This window comes from Oryctolagus cuniculus, chromosome 19 (assembly GCF_051225735.1).
Source record: "Oryctolagus cuniculus isolate XC-2025 breed Fujian yellow rabbit chromosome 19, ASM5122573v1, whole genome shotgun sequence".
Taxonomy (NCBI): domain Eukaryota; kingdom Metazoa; phylum Chordata; class Mammalia; order Lagomorpha; family Leporidae; genus Oryctolagus; species Oryctolagus cuniculus.
Window position 1 is genome coordinate 29,354,128 of NC_142885.1, and position 17,950 is coordinate 29,372,077.

Here is a 17,950-nt window from a genome sequence, read left to right on the forward strand (position 1 = left end):
TCTGGAAAACAGGTATCATCAAATTTGAATCATTAAATTTGAATTTTATTAGATTATGCCTTCATCCAGTCGATCATTACCCTACTTTTGAGATAACCAGTGGAGAGATCTCATTATATCTATTTGGAATAATTTAAGGAAACAAGCCATCTAATAGAGCAGAACAGAAAAACCTAAAGGAGAATGGTGGAGTAAAGTCATAGTGAATGTGTTTTCTTAAGTAGTATTTAGTGTGTTCCTTAGTCTCAGCCTGTCAGAGAGTGGTTGAAAATCAGCTGAGTATTAATAATAGGACACTCTGAGCTCTGATAAAAGAGTAGTCCCATCTCATGTATTTGAACAGTGGAAGTAGCTATGTTTGATCTAAAGTAGCCTGAAATAGATAGTAGATTCTGGGTGATGAGTTACATTCTTGGGACAGGCAGCCTTGAGGAAGGGCTCTGCTGCCCTTGAACCCTCTGCGGTGCTGGGCCCTCCACTGCTCTAGGGGGCTCCCTGCATCCTGCCAGCCCCACTTGGGCTTCCTGTGACCTGCACTGCTCTGGGGGGCTCCCTGTGCCCTTCTAGCCCCCCTTGTGCTCCCTGCACCCTGCATAGCTCTGGGGGGCTCCCTGCGCCCTGACAGCCCCCTCGGGCTCCCTGCACCCTGCACTGCTGTGGGGGGCTCCCTGCACCCTGCATAGCTCTGGGGAGCTCCCTGCATCCTGCCAGCCCCCTCATGCTCCCTGTACCCTGCACTGCTCTGGGGGGCTCCCTGCTGGCCTCCCCAGGCTCACTGCACTGCTCTGCGGGGGGGCTCCCTGTTCTGCTGACCCCATAGCACCTCCCTGCTCCACCTGCCCACTGATGCCGCAGCACAGAAGCAGAGCAACGGACCTTCCGCCCGCTGGTGCCCTCCCCGGATGTGTGTGGAGCTGGGCCAGGCTGGAGCCAGGGGCTCGTCTGAGTCTCCTGCGTGACCATGCCTGGGAGCACCCCAGGTGCATTAGCAGGAAGCTGCCTCAGAGCCGAGCAGCCGGGACTCAGGCCAGGCACGTGGGTGAGGGCGTCCGAGAGGCAGCCTCACCTGCTGTGTGCCGCGGTGCCTGCCCGGATCCCTTCCTGCCAACCGCTGTATGGGACTGACCTGTTTGGGTGGCTTTCTCGGTTGATATCCGTGGTACCGCAGAAGGACCTGGAAAGAAGTCAGGCTGTGGTGGAGTGGGCGGAGCCTCTGCCTGGAGTCCTGGCTGCACCTCCCCCATCTGGCCTAGGAGCAGTGAGGAGGCGCCTGGCTCCTGGCTCTGGATCCACCCAGTTCTGGCCACCGTGGCCGTCTAGGGAGTGAAGCAGTGGATGGAAGATCTCTGTGTGTGTGTCTCTAACTCTGCCTCTCAATTTTAAATAAATAAAATATTGGAGCAGGCACACTGGGCTGGGCCTCTGCTCGTGGTACTGGCATCCCATGTGGACGAGAGTTCGAGTTCTGGTTGCTCCACTTCCGATCCGGCTCTCTGCTGTGGCCCGGAGGGCAGTGGAAGCACCCGCGTGGGGGACCGGGAGGGAGCCCCTGGCTCCTGATCAATGCGGCTCTGGCCATTGCAGCCATTTGGGGGGTGAACCAGTGGATGGAAGGCCTCTCTGTCTGTCTTTCCCTCTCACTGTCTGTAACGCTACCTCTCAAATAAATAAAATCTTTAAAAATAAATAAATAATTAAATATTAACAAAAGCTTAAAAATGCAATTAATCTATCTGAAAGACATACTTTCAGCAGGGAGAAGGGGAGAGAAGGGGATGGAGAGAGCAAGAGTGGGAACAACACCACTTTAATTTTGAAGATATCATAAATAGTTTCACAGTCTGCATTGCAAGAACTCAGGAGCCTGGAGGAGCGACAATAGGTCCGTTACCTTCCCCAGGAATCCTCCCTCAGGAGGAAGACAGGAGCTGAGTGAGGCTGAGGCTGTAACCTGCTGTTCTATGGGGCAGGAAGCCTGGCTTGTTTGTGCAGCATCTCCAGTAACATTGTTTCTATTCTCTCCATGTGTGCTCTGAGTGTTTCACCTTCAGAAGACAAACAGAGCAGCAGGCTGATGGTGGGCAGCACCACCAGAACTCAGTTTGCAAATGCTCAATTCCTCTAAAGGGACACCTTTATGCCTCTATTTTTGTTTTTGAACATACAAGTACATATGTGTGTGAGTGAACGTATACATGAGTGAGGGAGCCACAATCTGTTCAAGCCATGGCAGAGCTTGGAAATCTTTTGGGACAGTGAGCTGAGCCTGCCTGGGCTAAGATGAGCAGTTGACTCCTCTTACTGGACGTCTTTAATGGACAGGAACCAAGAGGAAATGAAAAAGGGGGTGGGGATGGGGGTGGAAATAGAGACTTCCGGGAGGATCAGTGCTTCTATACGTGTATTGAAACAATAGAAAACGCCTGAAGAGGACTGTGCTAATTTATCAAATCCTAAATACCGATCTCCACCACCAACTTAAGACAAAAGCTTTTGGGGTCCTTTCTCTTTAACCAAGTAGAAAGTTTCTTGAGAAAACCAGCCTGGTGTGTCCCCAGCTGTGATTGGTCTAGAGCCTCCTCTGCCCTCAGGGGGGCCATTGTGATGTCATTCCAACTGCCTTAACAGTTCCCTGCTTGGGCTCGGTTCTGGTCAGTTGGCCCAGGAAGCTCTGTGGAGACTGCCTGAAGGATTGGACGACATCACTGGTTTTCCCTTGTCCTGTCATTTGTGGTGTTGTTTTGTGTCGTCTATTAGTTCTCTTTACTGTAGTGAATCTTTCAGTTTTTTTTTTGTTTTTTGCTATTTTTTCAATTTCTCTCCCCCTCCCATTTTTACATTGTGTGCTTGTGTATTTTCTTTAAATATTTATTTATTAATTTTTTCTTTTTCTTTCACAGGCTAAATGTACTTGATGCTGTGTTCATTTGTCCTTCTTGTGTTTCCTCCGTTTTCTGACTATTTTCTCATTTTTTTAATCCTTTGACTTAGATAAGACTGTTATAAGACTTATTGATTAGCATTGTTACCATAGTTACCATAGTTGGTGTTGCTTTCCTTCACCATTTTTAGTATTCTGTGTATTTTATAACTTTTAATTCTTAGTTTTGATAGTGTTAGTGATTAGTATACCATAGTTCATAGAGTTAGCATTCTCTAGTAGAAATATTAGCATATTGAGTTGTCAATTTTGGTTACCATTTAGCTTATTTGATTTCTATTTGTTTCCCAGTTTTTGTTGTTACTTTAGGTGACTAGTAAGTGTTCCCAGTGTCAGAGTGCAGGGTGGGGGGTGGGGTGGGGATCCCACCATGGAAGGCCTCACCGCCTTCAGCAGTGAGGAGGAGGTCCTGGATGGGTACCAGGTCCTCAGGGTCCTCGGCCAGGGCGGTTTTGGGCTGGTGATGCTGGCCTATCATTGGGAAAGCAGGACCCAGGTGGCTGTGAAGGTTGTGGAGAATGGTGGCCAGCACTCCTGCAGCTTCCAGCAGTTGTGCACAGAAGCAGAAATAATGAAGGGGCTGCATCACCCTCACATCATTCAACTACTGCAGGTCAGGCACACCACAGAGAGGGGCTACATTTTCATGGAATACGCAGTCAGGGGGGACCTTAGATGTTACATGGTAGAACGAGGGTACCTACTGGATGGAGAGATTCGTCAGCTATTTAAACAAATTCTATCCGCTGTGCATTACTGCCATTCGCAGCACGTGGTGCACAGGGATTTAAAGTTAGAAAACCTGCTTCTCGACGCCCACCTAAACATTAAGTTGAGCGATTTCGGTCTCAGCTGCAAACTGGCTGGTGGAGAGCGCCTGAAGAATCTGTGCGGGACCTTTGCCTACTGTGCGCCCGAGGAATTCTTAGGTGAGGAGTTCTGCGGGTACAAGGCTGATGCCTGGAGTGTGGGCGTGATCCTGTACGCCATGGTGGCAGGCTCACTGCCTTTTGTTGGAGAGGATTGTGTGGAGCTGCGGGCAGCCATCCTGTCTGGATACTACAGAATCCCCCACTATGGAAACCCAGAGCTGTGTAACCTGGTGGACAGCTTACTGACCCAGGACCCTGAGGCCAGGCCCACAGTGGCAGACATCATGGGCCACCCATGGCTCCATGCAGGACATGGAGCACTTGGAACCAGTGACGAGTTTCTGTTTCTTCCCCAGGAGCAGGAAGTCTGGGAATTCCCATGGGGCCTCTGCCCTCCACTGTGGCTTCATGAATGGGATGACCCCTGGCCCCCTGTGCCACGCTGGGGGATCTCCCAACAGCAGGGCTTCAGCATCCCAGAAATACATGGGCGGAGTGAAGTGGAGCCTGCAGCACCTCCTCAGGGTCCTGAAGCTCTAAGCTCCCTTGAGGACCTGGGATTCCAGCTGGGCCATCAAGCAGGCTCCCTGCCACCCAGGCTCCCAGCCAGTGCCTTGTGCCCAGGACTTCAGTGGGATCACAGCAAAGGGAAGCCCACACCTCAGGCCATCCCCGGTGCTCAGAGCTGTCCCGCTCTCCAGTGCCTCCAGAAACACTCAGGCTGCAACAGCAGAGCCCGTGAGTGTGCCGCTCTCAGCTCCCAACCACTGGTGCTTGCAGGAGACCAGTCGGGGCAGACTCCTTGCCGCCATGGGACTCCCAGTGTGAGCAGCAGTGAGTCCTGCCGGACAGACAGTCCCCAACGGGCCGTGTGGACAAGGAGCCCCGCTGTCTGTGCAGTCCTCAGCCAGGATGCTCTGACCTCTCTCTCCACCACACTGAGCACCAACAGCAGTGGGGCTGATGGAGAAGTCAGGAGCGGCTCCCCGGGTGCCTCAGAGGAACAGAGCATCCCAGGAATGCAGCAGCAGGAGGAGGAGGCAGGGACCTCAGACAGGCAGGCCAGAAAGGGCAAGGGGCGCCTGGGGATTGGCAGGAGGATCATCCAATGCTTCGGCTGGATGTGTTGTGTACTGCCAGCCCCAGAGGAAAGCCCTTGAGTGCAGAGAGGAAAGTGGCCTCTCAGTAGCCTCTTGGGAAATGCCCCCGAGGAGGGGCCCTTCCCTGAGGAGTGTAGCAATGAAGGGTAGTCAGGGACTCGTGTCTGGGAGGAGGGCAGGTGAGGAGGCAGTAAGAGAAACTGCAGGCAGAGAGGGAATATATAGTGTTACATTTTTCAGATGGCCATCAGGAAACATGTTTTCATGGTTAGGGGTCATGACCTTTTCCTAAGATAGAGGAACATGGTGTTGGATTTTGTTTAGAATTGATCCATGAATATCACTCCCTAGTTAAACTTCCTGTACCCTGACCTTATTGGGCCCCTCCCTTAGTCCCCCTTCTGGCTTGCAAGAGTATGATTTTCTCATGAAAACCTATTTTGCTTTTTCTCCCTCACCCTCATGATCCGTGTTGGGATTATGTGAGAGAAAGAATGGACTTGAACTTCCTGCAGCATCGTTGGTGCCGTGACGTGGATGGACTCAGCTCCATGGGAAAGGTGAGTAAGGCAGACTGTTCCTCTGGTGTTTGGAAAACCCCTGATCTTCTACATGGTCATTTATCTTTTAGATTCCCCAGGTCTCCGAGCCAGTTCAAAGCGATTGGTGTGGGATGCTGGTTGTAAGATACAGGGCCCACGTTGGATGACACTCTTTGTCCTCCTCCCACTTTATTCTGTCTTTGATTATTGCCTGCACTCTCTGCTCAGGTGGCTCTCTGCCCTGGGAAGTCTTCTCACCCTGAGTTTCCTTCTCCAAGCCCAAGTTCCCAGGTCCCTGGATGAGAAACTCCTGCGACAACTTAGAGCTCCTAGATCTGAACTGAGGAGCCTGCATTGCAGACCGAGGTGGCCTCTCCCATTGAGCTGCCTTCTTGTGTGCCCCAAAGAACTCAGGACCCACATGTCTGGGAAGAAGTCACCTGGCACCTTAACTCGTGCCCATGCTTTCCATTTTCCTGCCCAGGTTTTTCTTTGGCAAACAACATGTTGGAAGTCATTCCTTCCCAGAGCCATGCTCCTGAAGGTGACTCCCAGGGAAAATTTCTATCCTCAGGCCACACCCACGTTCCCCCTCTGCACATTCAACAGTTCTGCACTTGCCCACCCTCAAACTTTGGCCACAAGAGAGTTAGTTGAGACCCCCTTTGTAGAGCCTCATTTCCAAGTTCAGACATGATGCAGGGACAGCAGGAGTGCCAGAGGACAGAGGCAATGACTGCTAGGGGCAGCGCGAACCTCAAAGACTCAGCGACTTCTGGGAGAATGGGGGGGTCCTAAAACTCAGCTGCTGTGGGGGGGCGAGGAAGGAGGAGGCAGCTTCTGGGGTCCACGTGGTGACCTAGTGATTCAGTGGCAGTGGGAGTGCCCAGGGAAGGAGCTGGTGGGGCCTGGGGGCCGTGTGGTGGGGCCTGGGAGTTACAAGAGGGCCCAGATAACCACAGGGGAGCCCAAGAAGAAGTAGGAAGAATCCTCGGGCAATCACAGGGAGGCTGCTGGGGACCGTGCTGGGGCCCCATGACGGGTGGCTCCTGGTGGCTGCACTGGGGCATAAAGATGTGGCCTCACTCGGTGTGCCTGAGGAAGCAGAAGGAGGCAGCCAAGGCAGGCCATGAAGTGGCAGGTGCTGGGGAACCATGCGGGCTGCCCAATGCTGCAGTGACAGCAGGGGCGCACAAAGATGGAGGCAGTGGCTGCTAGGGACCACCGAGTGACACCAGTGACTTATTGGCAGCAATGGGAGCCGGGCCCAGCCGCTTAAGGTAAGAGGTGAGCAGGGTAAGGCCCTGGAGGGTGAGGAGGGCAGCTGGGCCAGGTCGTGGAGGACAAGGAGGGGAGCAGGGTTTGGCCCTGATGGTGTTGAGGTTAGTGGGGCCTGGCCCAAGAGAGCAGCGTGCTGAGAGGGGCCCAGCCCTGGAGGGGGAAGAGGAGAGTGGTGCCCAGCTCTGGAGGGCGAGGAGGAGAGTAGGGTCTGGCCCTGGAGGGTGAGGAGGGGAACAGGGTCCAGCCTTGGAGGGCAGTGAGTGGAGCTGGGCCCAGGCTCTGTTTTCAAGGTGGGGAGCAGGGTCCAGCCCTGGAAGGTGGCGAGCAGAGTGGGCCCAGGCCTTGGAGGGCGAGGAGGCAAGCAGGGCCCGGCCATGGAGGGTGTTGAGGGTAGTGTGGCCTGTCCCTGTAGGGAAGCCCTGAAGTGGGGCCCAGGCTCTGGAGTGTGAAGGTTGGAGTGGGTGCCAGGTTCTGCAGGGCAAGGAGAGGTACGGGACCCAGGCCCTGGAAGGCCAGGAGCGGAGCAGGGGCTGGCCCTGAAGGTGTGGAGGGAAGCGGGGTCTGGCTCTGGAGGGAGGACAGGGATGGGCCTGTGGGGAGCCTGGCTGTGGATGGGGAGGAGGGGAGCAGAGCCAGACCAAGAGTGCGAGGAGGAGATTGGTGCCTGTGGGGAGCAACTCGGACTATACTGTTACTGGAATAAAGACGTATTCTATACATCTGCTCTCCCACAATATGGCGCTGGGAGAGGAGCAAACAGCTTCTACCCAGCTGCCTCTCACCAACTTGATTGACTGAGCTGCAGGAGCTGATCTTGCTCCTGATTGGAGGAGAGCAGCGTACTCGGCATGTGGGTAGCAGAGTTGGGATTGGTGGAAGAGGACTATAAAGGAGGAGAGAGACAACATGCACCAGGAACATCTAAGGGGAACATCTATCTGAAGGAACACCTGTGCAGCCCCCGAGAGAGCCGGCCGGCGGTGTGCCGCTCCCCCGCGGAAGTGGGGAATGTGGCAGGGGGAACCGCCCTTCCACGGAGGTGGAAGGGTCGGTAGCCACCCCGGGAAGAACCAGCAGCAAACCCGGGGAGGGCCGAGCAGACAAAAGAACAGCGCAGGGTCCTGTGTCGTTCCTCCATGAAGACGGGGAGCGACAGTGCCAGCCCTGGAGCATGAGGAGGGGAACACTGGCCCTGGAGGTGAGGAGGGGAGCAGAGTTTGGCCCTGGAGGGAGGCCAGGGCCGGGCCTGAGGGGAGAAGGGCCCGACCCTGCAGGCTGAGGAGGGGATTGGGGCCCAGCTCTGGAATGTGGTGAGGGGAGCAGGGCCTGGCCCTGAAGGACAGCAATGGGAGCTGGGCCCAGGCTCTGGTGGGCAACTAGGGGAGTGGGGCCCAGGCCCTGGAGGACAAGGAAAGTGGGGCAGCCCTGCTGGGTGTCTAGTGCCACAACTGAAGGGAGCAGGGCCTGGCTCTGTAGGGCATGGAGAGGAGAAGGAGCCCAGCCCTAGAGGGTGGCCAGGGCCCTGCCTGAGGGGATCATGGCCCTGGAGGGCAAGGAGGAGTGAGGGGCATGTCACTGGAGCGTGGCCAGGGCCCTGCCTGTGCTCTGGAGCCTATGTCCTGTGGCCTGTGACCTGTGGCCTGAAATCTGTCCTGTGTCCTGTAGCCTGAGTCCTTTCGCCTGTGTTCTATGTTGTGTAGCCTGTATCTTGTAGCCTGTGTGTTGTGTTGTAGGCGTGTGTCCTGTGGCCTCTGCCCTGCATCCTGTATCCTGTGTCCTATGTTCTGCAGCCTGTGTCCTGTGTCCTGTTTTGTGGCTGGTGTGTGTGTCCTGTGGCATCTGTCTTTTTTCTTATAGCCTGTGACCTATAGTTTGTCCTAACTCACCAGTTAAGACACAGACTAGCTTAATGGGTTGAAAAAAGACCCATCTATTTGTGCCTACAACAAACAAATGTCACCTACAAGGATTTGCACAGACTGAAAGTGAAATGATGGAAAAAATTATTCCACACTAACAGAAAACAAAAAAATAAAAAGCTGGTGTAACCAACCTAATATCAGAAAAAATAGACTTTAACACACAAACTGTTAAAAGAGACAAAGAAGGACACTGTATAACAACTGAGGGATTAATTTAACAGATGTGACTATAGTCAAGATATATGCGCCCAATAATTACAGGCCATCTGACTACCTAAAATAAATGGTAATGGACCTAAAGGGAGTAATGCACTCCAACACAATACAAATGGGAATGTTCAATACCCCATGTTCAGCAATGGACAGACCAACCAAATGGAAAATTAGCAAAGAAACAACAGAGTTCATTGACATATAGAACAGATGCGCCTAATAGATATCTATAGAAATTTTCATTCTACAGTTGCAGAATACACAATCTTATTACCAGGGCATGGAGCTTTCTCTAGAATAGGGCACAGAATAGGCCATAAAGCATGTCTCAGGAAATTCAGAAAAATCAAAATCATACCATGCATCTTCTCTGACCACAATGGGGTGAAACTGGAAATCAAAAACTCAGGAAACTCCAGAACACATATTAACACGTGGAGACCGAACAAAATGCTCCTGAGTGAACAGTGGATCATAAAAGAAATCAAAAGATAAATCAAAAAATTTCTGTAAAACGAATGAAATGGCAATAGAAAATATCAAAGCTTATGGGATAAAGTAAAAGAAGTGTTAGGAGGAAAGTTTATACCAATTGGTGCCTAGATCAAGGTATTGGAAAGGCACCAAATAAGTGAGCTATCAATAGCTCTCAAGGATCTAGAAAAACACAGGAAATGAACCAAAAATTAGTAGGACAACAGAAATAATTAAAATTAGTGAAGATATTAACAAAACTGAAATACAAAACATAATACAAAAGATCAGTAAAAAAAGCTGCTTTTTTGGAAAAAAACAATATACCATCAGGCCAACTAAACAAAATGGGAGAATACCCAATTCAATAAAATTAGAGATGAAAAAGGTAGCACAACAACATATACCATAGAAATAAAAGGAATCATCAGAAATGATGACAAGAAACTGTATGCCAACAAATTGGAAAACCTAGAAGAAATGGATAGATTCCTGGACATATACAACATACCTAAACTGAGCCATGATGAAACAGAAAACCTAAACAGACCATTAACCAAGAAGGAAAGTGAATCAGTAAGACCTTCCCAATAAATAAAAGCCAAGGACTGGATGACTTCACTGCTCAATTCTATCAGACATTTAAAGGAGAACTAACTCCACAATTCTTCTCAAGCTATTCAAAACAAATTCATTGGTGGGAATCCTCCCAAACTCCTTCTATGAATCCGGCATGATTCAATTCCTAAATCAAAAAAACATACAACAGAGAAAGAGAATTACAGAGCAATTTCACTGTTGAATATACACACAAAAATCCTCAGCAAATGCTACCTAATCAAAAACAACAACAGATCAGAAAGATCCTTCACCCAGACCAAGAAGCATTTATCCCTCGAATGCAGGGATGGTTCAACATTCGCAAATCAAACAATGTGATACACCACATTAACAAACTGCGGAACAAAAACTATATGATTATCTCACTCAGTGCAGAGAAACCATTTAACAAAATACAACACCGTTTCATGAGGAAAACTCTAAGAAAACTGGGTAAAGAAGGAACATTCCTCACCACAATCAAGGCAATTTATGACAAACCCAGGGCAAGCATCCTACTGAATGGAAAAGTTAGATGCACTCCCACTAAGATGCAGAACCAGACAAGGATGCACACTTTCATCATTGCTAATCAACACAGTTCTGGAAGTTTTACCAGAGCCAACAGAAAAGAAAAATAAATTAAAAGGATAAAATTAGGAAGGAGGAAGTCAAATTATCTCTACTTGCAGATGACATGATTCTGTATGTAGTGCATCCAAAACACTCCAATAAGAAACTACTGGAACTTATAAAAGAGTTTGGTAAAGTACCAAGATATTTAACAAACCAGAAATTAATAGCCTCTGTAATACCCAGACAATGCCATGGCTGAGAAAGAACTTCTAAGCTCAATCCCATTCACAACAGCTACAGAAAAATTAAATACCTTGGAATAAATTTAACCAAGGACAGCAACTAAATCTAATATGAGGATTACACAACAATAAAGGAAGAAATAAAGAAACAAAAATGGACAAATCGTCCATGTTGGTAGATTGGAAGAATCATTATCATCAAAATGCCCACACTACCAAAAGCAATTAATAGGTTCAATGCGATATCAATCAGAATACAGATCTAGAAAAGAGATGCTTAAATTTATTTGGAAACACAGGAGACCCCAAAATGCTAAAGCAATATGAACAACAAAAACAAAGCCAGAGGCATCACAATATCTGATTTCAAGGCATACTATAGGACAGTTGTACAGCCTGGTACTGGCACAAACAGATGGATAGACCAATGGAGCAGAACAGAAACTCCAAATATCAACCCATGCTTCTACAACCACCCTGTCTTTGACAAAGGAGCTAAAATCAATGCCCAGAGCAAGGAAAGTCTCTTTAACAAATAGTGCTGGGTAAACTGGATCTCCACATGCAGAAGTATGAAGCAAGACCTCTACCTTACAGCTTACACACAAATCCACTTAACATGGATTAAAGATTTAAATCGACAACCCAATACCATCAATTTCTTACAGGACATTCAGGAAAACCGGCAAGACACTATCATAGGCAAAAGCTTATTGGAAAAAAACACCAGAGTATTGGCAATCAAAGATAGCATTTACAAATAGGATTACATAAAATTGAGAAGATTCTGCACTGTAAAAAACACTCAACAAAGTGAACAGCCAACCAACAGAATGGAAGAAATTGTTTGCAAACTATGCAATTGATAAAGGATTAATACCAGATATATAAAGAGCTCAAGAAACTCAACAACAAAACAATCTAGTTAAGAAATAAGTGAAGGAGATAAACAGACATTTTTCCAAAGAGGAAATCCAACAGAGACATGCAAAAATGCTCAGGATCACTAACCTCAGGGAAACGCCACCCAAAACCACGGTAAGTTCTCACCTCACCTCCATTAGAATGGTTTTCATATAGATATCAACAAACAACTAATAGCTGGTGAGGATGTGTGGAAAAAGGTACCCTAATCCACTGTTGGTGGGAATGTAAACGGATACAGCCACTGTGGAAGATGGTATGGACATTCTTCAGAAACCTGAATATAGATTTACAATATGACCCAGCCATCTCATTATGGGGAATTTACCCAAGGGTAATGAAATCAGCCTATGAAAGACTGATATGTATCCCCATGTTTACTACAGGTGAATTCACAATGGCTAAGATGTGGAATCAACCCAGATGTGCTTTAACTGAAAAAAGATAATGAAATTTTGCAATATGTGCACCACAGAATACTACACAGTCCTAAAGAAAAAAAAGAAATCCTGTCATTTGAAGCAACGTGGTTACAACCGGAAAACATTATACTTAGCAAAATAAGCCAGTCTCAAAAGGACAAATACAATATGTTCTCCGCAAATTTCTGTTAATAATTAATAGTGTATCTATAATGTAATCCACAGAAGTTAAACTGCCAATTTCCGATGTGATTACTTTGAACAGCCATTATCTCAAATGCTGAGGAACAGGTTTTCTTTTTTCATACTATTCCTTGAACTCTTTACTTACTATAGAGGTAATCATATGTGCATAAAGTTAATTGAAAATAGATCTTATGGGCCGGTGCCATGACATAGCAGGTAAAGCTGCCACCTGCAGTGCCATCATCCCATACTGGGGCCGGTTCAAGTCCTGGCTGTTCCTCTTCTAATCCAGCTCTCTGCTATGGCCTGGGAAAGTTGTAGAAGATGGCCTGAGTCCTTGGGTGCCTGCACTTGTTGAGCGACCCAGAAGAAGCTCCTGGTCCTGGCTTCAGATTGGCACAGCTCCAGCAGTTGCAGCAAACTGGAGAGTAAACCCATGGAGGAAAGACTCTCTACCTCTCCTTCTCTCTCTGCGTAACCCTTTCATATAGACAAATACATAAATATTTAAAAAGAAAAGAAAATAGATCTTCACAAAAAATGAGAATGCGAATAGGAGAGGGAGGAGGAAGAAAGGTGGGAGTACTGATAGGGTAGAAAATAATCACTATGTTCATAAGTTTATATTAATGAAATTTATGAAGTTTGTGGCCGGCACCGTGGCTCACTTGGTTAATCCTCTGCCTGGGGCACCAGCATCCAATAGGAGCGCCGGGCTCTAGTCCCAGTTGCACCTCTTCCAGTCCAGCTCTCTGCTGTGGCCCAGGAAGGCAGTGGAGGATGGCCCAAGTGCTTGGGCTCCAGCACCCACATGGGAGACCAGGAAGAAGCACCTGGCTCCTGGCTTCGGATTGGCGCAGCACCAATGCGGCCATTTGGGGAGTGAACCAATGGAAGGAAGACCTTTCTCTCTGTCTCCCTCCCTCTCTCTCTCACTGTCTATAGCTCTACCTTTCAAATAAAAAAAATTTCAAAAAAGAAATTTATGAAGTTTGTGTACCTTAGATAAAACATTTTGAGCAAAATATTTATAATAACAGTAAAAAATGGTAATCTATAAAAATAAAAATGACATTGAAATGCTATGGTTTGAACAGCCTTTGTCTCAACTGTTGAGGAGCAGTTTTATTTATTTCATACTATTTGCTGAGCTCTAATAAGTATATGCTTAATCTTGTACATTTAAGGTTAACTAAAAATAAATCTTACTAAACAAATAAGAAAGGGAATAGAGATGGAGGAGGAAGAAGGGTTAGAGTGCAGCTGGGAAGAAATACTATCTTTTTAAATTTGTATTTATGAAATGCACGAAATTTATATAACTTTAATTTTTAAAAAAGTCAAAAAAATCTCAAGAATAAAAGTTTGAACTAAATAAAAAAGGCCCTACTATATAATATCTATAAGAAACTCACTTCACAAGGACACACATAGACTGAAAGTGGAGGGCTAGAAAAAGATATTCCACACAAATAGAAAATAAAAACGAGGAGAACTGGCTATCTTGATAACAAATGAAAAACTTGAAATCAAAAATTATACAAAGAGATAAAAAGGACATTGCATTGATTAAATTTGATTAGCAGAAGACATAACAATCATTAATATATAAGCAACCAACACAAGACCACCCAGATATACACAGAAAATACCATTAGACCGAAAGGCAGAGACATCCCTATACAACAATAGGGAGTAAGTTGAACAATGCACTCTCATCAATGGACAGATCATCCAAATACAATATAAATAATGACACATGCCAAAGCTAAAATATTACATCAAGTAAATGACTTCACAGAAATTTATAGGACATTTAACCTAAAAGCTACATTCTTCTCATCAGCACACTCAATTTTTTTTTTTGGATATATCATATATGGGTCCACAAATCAATTCTCAGCAAATCTGAAAAGACTGAAATCCTATTAGGTAACTAGGAATAAAGTATAAGAATAAAAACTGAACGCTCATAAATATTTGGAAATTTAACTAGATGCTACTGAATGATGAGTGATCACTGAAGAAATTAAAAAGCAAATAAAACCTATCTTGAAATAAATGAAAAGTAAAACAAAACATGTGAAACACTGTTGATTACAGCAAAAACATTAAGAGGGAAGTTTATAGCATACAGTAGTCATATTTAAAATGAGAAATGCCTAAAATTCAAAATCAAGTGATACATCTCAAAAATTTAGATAAACAAGAAAAAACAAAACCCCAAACAAGCATGAGATGAGAAATAAAATGGATCAGAACATAAATCAATGAAATAAAAAATATACTAGATCAGCAAACCAAAACTTACCTTTTTAAGATGATAAAATAGATAATCTTCAGAGAGGATTCCATTTTAACAGAAGAGGAACATGAGGCTTGGAAACTCATCCTTCCACGAACAACTCCCCCAGCTACCAAACTCTCAACCACCGGGAAATGTGGTGTGTTCCTCAGTTTCATGGCACAAGTTCAAGGACAGAAACAATCAAGAAAGAAAAGCAATGTAAGTGCCCCGAGGTGGAAGAGAACTTGGCACCGTCACGGAACTGAGAGGCCAGCATGGATGGGGCAGAAGAGGAAGCTGCATAAGGTCAGATTCAGAGAGGTCCCATGAGGACACTCCTGCTGGTGCCTTGGGACTCATTCTGCCCCATCAGCCTCACTTCTCTGCTCACAAGGACTCACTCCCTGATTATGCAACACAGGCAGCATCATGCTGTGTCACCAGGGGCAAGTCACTCAGCCTCTCTGAGCCCCAACTTCTGCATGTGAAAATGAGAATAACGTGTATGGAGCAAAAGCCCCACTGTGAAAAAGTGACTGCCTGTGACATTCACCAAGGGGGAACCCAGAGAGGTAGACCTGCCCTTCATTTCCAAAATGAATTCCAAGACGACCATATCATGGAGAGGTGGGAGGGTTCACAAAGACAAATGACAAATCAGAGAAAACAGTGGCTGTAACTCAGTGAGAGAAAGCAGTGAAGTAACATGGTGATGAACAAAGCACTTCTGCCTCCAGGTGCTGTGTGGGTTGGCCCAGGACTCCTCACTCACCCAGCACAGCCGTGACCCCCTGGCTGGTTAGTTAGCAATCACTATTTTCTCCTGTGCATGGTTCTAACTGTTCCCGCAGGGGCATGCCATCATGAGAAACGTCACCTCCCTGGGGTCTGTAAAGAACCCACTTTCCTAATCACCATAACCGCCACAAGATCAAGTGCGGCGGAGAAGCACCTGTGCCAGCCAGCACAGCCCAGGTGCCTATTGCACCTGCCCGCGTGCTGCACCGACACATGGGGCACTCAGCCCGTATCTCTGCTACTTTTTGCTCAGAGAAGGAACTGCAGGAACTGGCAAGAGTTGCCACATTCCTGCCCTCAGAGTCCCAACTCCAGATGGCCCAGTGGTGTTGGTGCCCAAGCAGAAAACCGGGCAACCCTGAAAGGTGAGGCTTGGGCCTGACAGAGCCACACCTGCCCAGGTGCTCCAGGACCCTCCCCATGCCCAGCACGCACTCACCACTCACTCACCACTCATGTTCACCCACACTGTGTACCCCAGGAGCGGGAGTCTCTGCAGCTGCCACGTGGCCTGGGGGTCAAGTGCTACGGGGGACCTCATGCCGAGCTCAGGCCAGTGGACAACTCCTCTCCAGCAGCCACAGCGATGTGCCTGGAGCTTGAAGAAAGTTTGTAAGAGTCAGGAATGGGGTAGAGGAGCTGTGTCCCAGCCTGGCCCCGCACATGCAAAGGTTCCCATGGGAGCACACCCCCAGCCCCAGCCAAGCTGCAGCTCTCTAACAGACACACTCCTGTGTGCGTTTGTCTCCAAAAAAGTGGCCAACCAAGAACCGTGGGCACTTACTGGCCTGACAGCCAGGAGCTGCAGTCCCTTGGTCCCTCCCTCCTCACCTGGGGGCCACTGGGACTTGCACCCTTAGCTCACCACCTGTGGGAGGCCGGCTCCTTCACAGGCCCAGCCCCCATGCTCAATGACTGGAACCCTCCTGAGCTTCCCCAGGATGTCTGCATAGATCCCGCCTGGGGCCCGGCCCTATCCTTTCTAGAGCAATAGTAGACAAAACATGTCAGTTTCTTGAAAGAGGCTGCTTGGCCTCCCCAGGTGAACATTCTTGGCAACACTGTTTTGCAAAGCTGAAATACAAGTCTTACAAAATCCACTTTGGTAAAGAAACAAGTAAAGCAAGGGCCATGAGGGCTTTGTTCTACAAGACTCTGCAAAGCAAAAGCAAGGCTGCAGAAGCACTCAGAGTTGAGTTTCCCGGTGAGCTCCCAAGCAGGAAACAACGAGAGGCAAAAAGCCCTTCTCACTCATGCTGCAGAGCCCTGGGAAACAGCAAATTCCATGTGCCTGTCTTCCTAACCCTTTGCCACTCATTCATTCATTCATTCATTCATCCTTTTGTTGCGTATTCAACATTGATATGGGAGGGTCGTTTGGCCCAGAAGTAAGATTTGTCTGGGGATGCTCCCAACCTAATGGGGGGTGCTTTGGTTCCAGTCCCAGCTCCCTTGTGGATTCCAGCAGCTTGCTAATGTGCACCCTGAGAGGCAGCAGTGCTTGGGTTCCTGCCATCACATGGGAAACTCTGAGTTCTGGCCTGCTGGGCCTGGCCCTGCTCCTGCTGTTGTGGACATTTTGGCAGTGAAAATACAGATAAGAGTTCTCTCTCTCTCTCTCTCTCTCTCTCTCTGTGTGTGCGCGTGCGTGCGCGTCTGTGCATGATGCCTTTCAAATAAAATACATTTAATGCAGTTTTTCAAATACACACATAGGGGTGAGTATTTTGGCTCAGCAGGTTCAGCAGCTGCTTGGGATGTGCATATCCCATAGTGGAGTGCCTAGTTGAGTCCTGGCCACTCTACTTCTGATCCAGTTTTTGTGCTAATGCACCCGAGAGATGATATATGATGGCTCCAGTACTTGAGGACCAAGGTTCCTAGCTCCAGGCTTCTGGCTTCAGCCTGGCCCATCCGCAGCTGTTGCTGGCCTTTGGGGAGTGAATCAGCAGATGGAGGATCTGAAAATATCTCTTTTTCATCCCCACTCCTCATTTTAAACAAATAAATGTTGCAAAACATAGAAACCACACACACTGATCATAACTCCTATAAAGCCAGTAGGAATTTGAAGGGCAAAGGTGTGCAGAATAAACTTACTGGGGGGTCACAGGTGGCCTCCTCAGAGCCAGCCCTTGAGCTGAGACCTGGAGGATGAGGAGGAGTGATGAGGAGGAGTCACCACAATAGCAATCCCAGGGGAAATGAAGCCAGAGGGATGACTCTTCAAGGACAACACTAGTTACTGCTGACCAGTAGGAACAAAGTCTTAATTCACCACATTCTGTAAGAACCAAAGCACAAAGCACAATACCTAAATATTTTGAAAGTTTTTGTTTTGTAAAACAGAGGGACAAAGAGGGATTGCATTTTGTCAACCCAAGTTTTAGAACCAATTATATGGCCACCTTTCTGCATACTGTGCAGAAACAACAGTCCCTGCCCACTCAGAACTAAACATGCTCTACGAATATCAGAGTTAAAATAATTCCAGCATTTCAACATCTAATCTGGAAGTAAAAATAACCTGTACTGAGGTATCCAGGACCTTAGTTTCCTAAGTGCAACAA

At 47.6% G+C, this 17,950-nt stretch overlaps 1 protein-coding gene across 1 annotated transcript; it reads left to right on the top strand.

Moving 5' to 3' along the window:
- The first annotated feature begins 3,311 nt into the window (after window positions 1-3,311).
- On the top strand, window positions 3,312-13,231 carry LOC138846876 (uncharacterized). The gene is made up of 3 exons (XM_089320795.1): window positions 3,312-4,965; window positions 5,545-5,579; window positions 12,607-13,231. The coding sequence occupies exons 1-3, from the start codon at window positions 3,312-3,314 to the stop codon at window positions 12,784-12,786; spliced, it is 1,869 nt and encodes a 622-aa protein (XP_089176921.1). The 3' UTR covers window positions 12,787-13,231.
- Window positions 13,232-17,950: the final 4,719 nt, after the last annotated feature.

What these genes read in the sequence shown, in the direction of transcription:
- LOC138846876 (XM_089320795.1), top strand. Translation starts at nt 3,312, where the DNA reads ATGGAAGGCCTCACCGCCTTCAGCAGTGAGGAGGAGGTCCTGGATGGG. An exon ending in ACTGCCAGCCCCAGAGGAAA is followed by an intron (nt 4,966 to 5,544) that starts GCCCTTGAGTGC and finishes TTTATCTTTTAG; the next exon opens with ATTCCCCAGGTCTCCGAGCC. An exon ending in GAGCCAGTTCAAAGCGATTG is followed by an intron (nt 5,580 to 12,606) that starts GTGTGGGATGCT and finishes CTATGGCCTGGG; the next exon opens with AAAGTTGTAGAAGATGGCCT.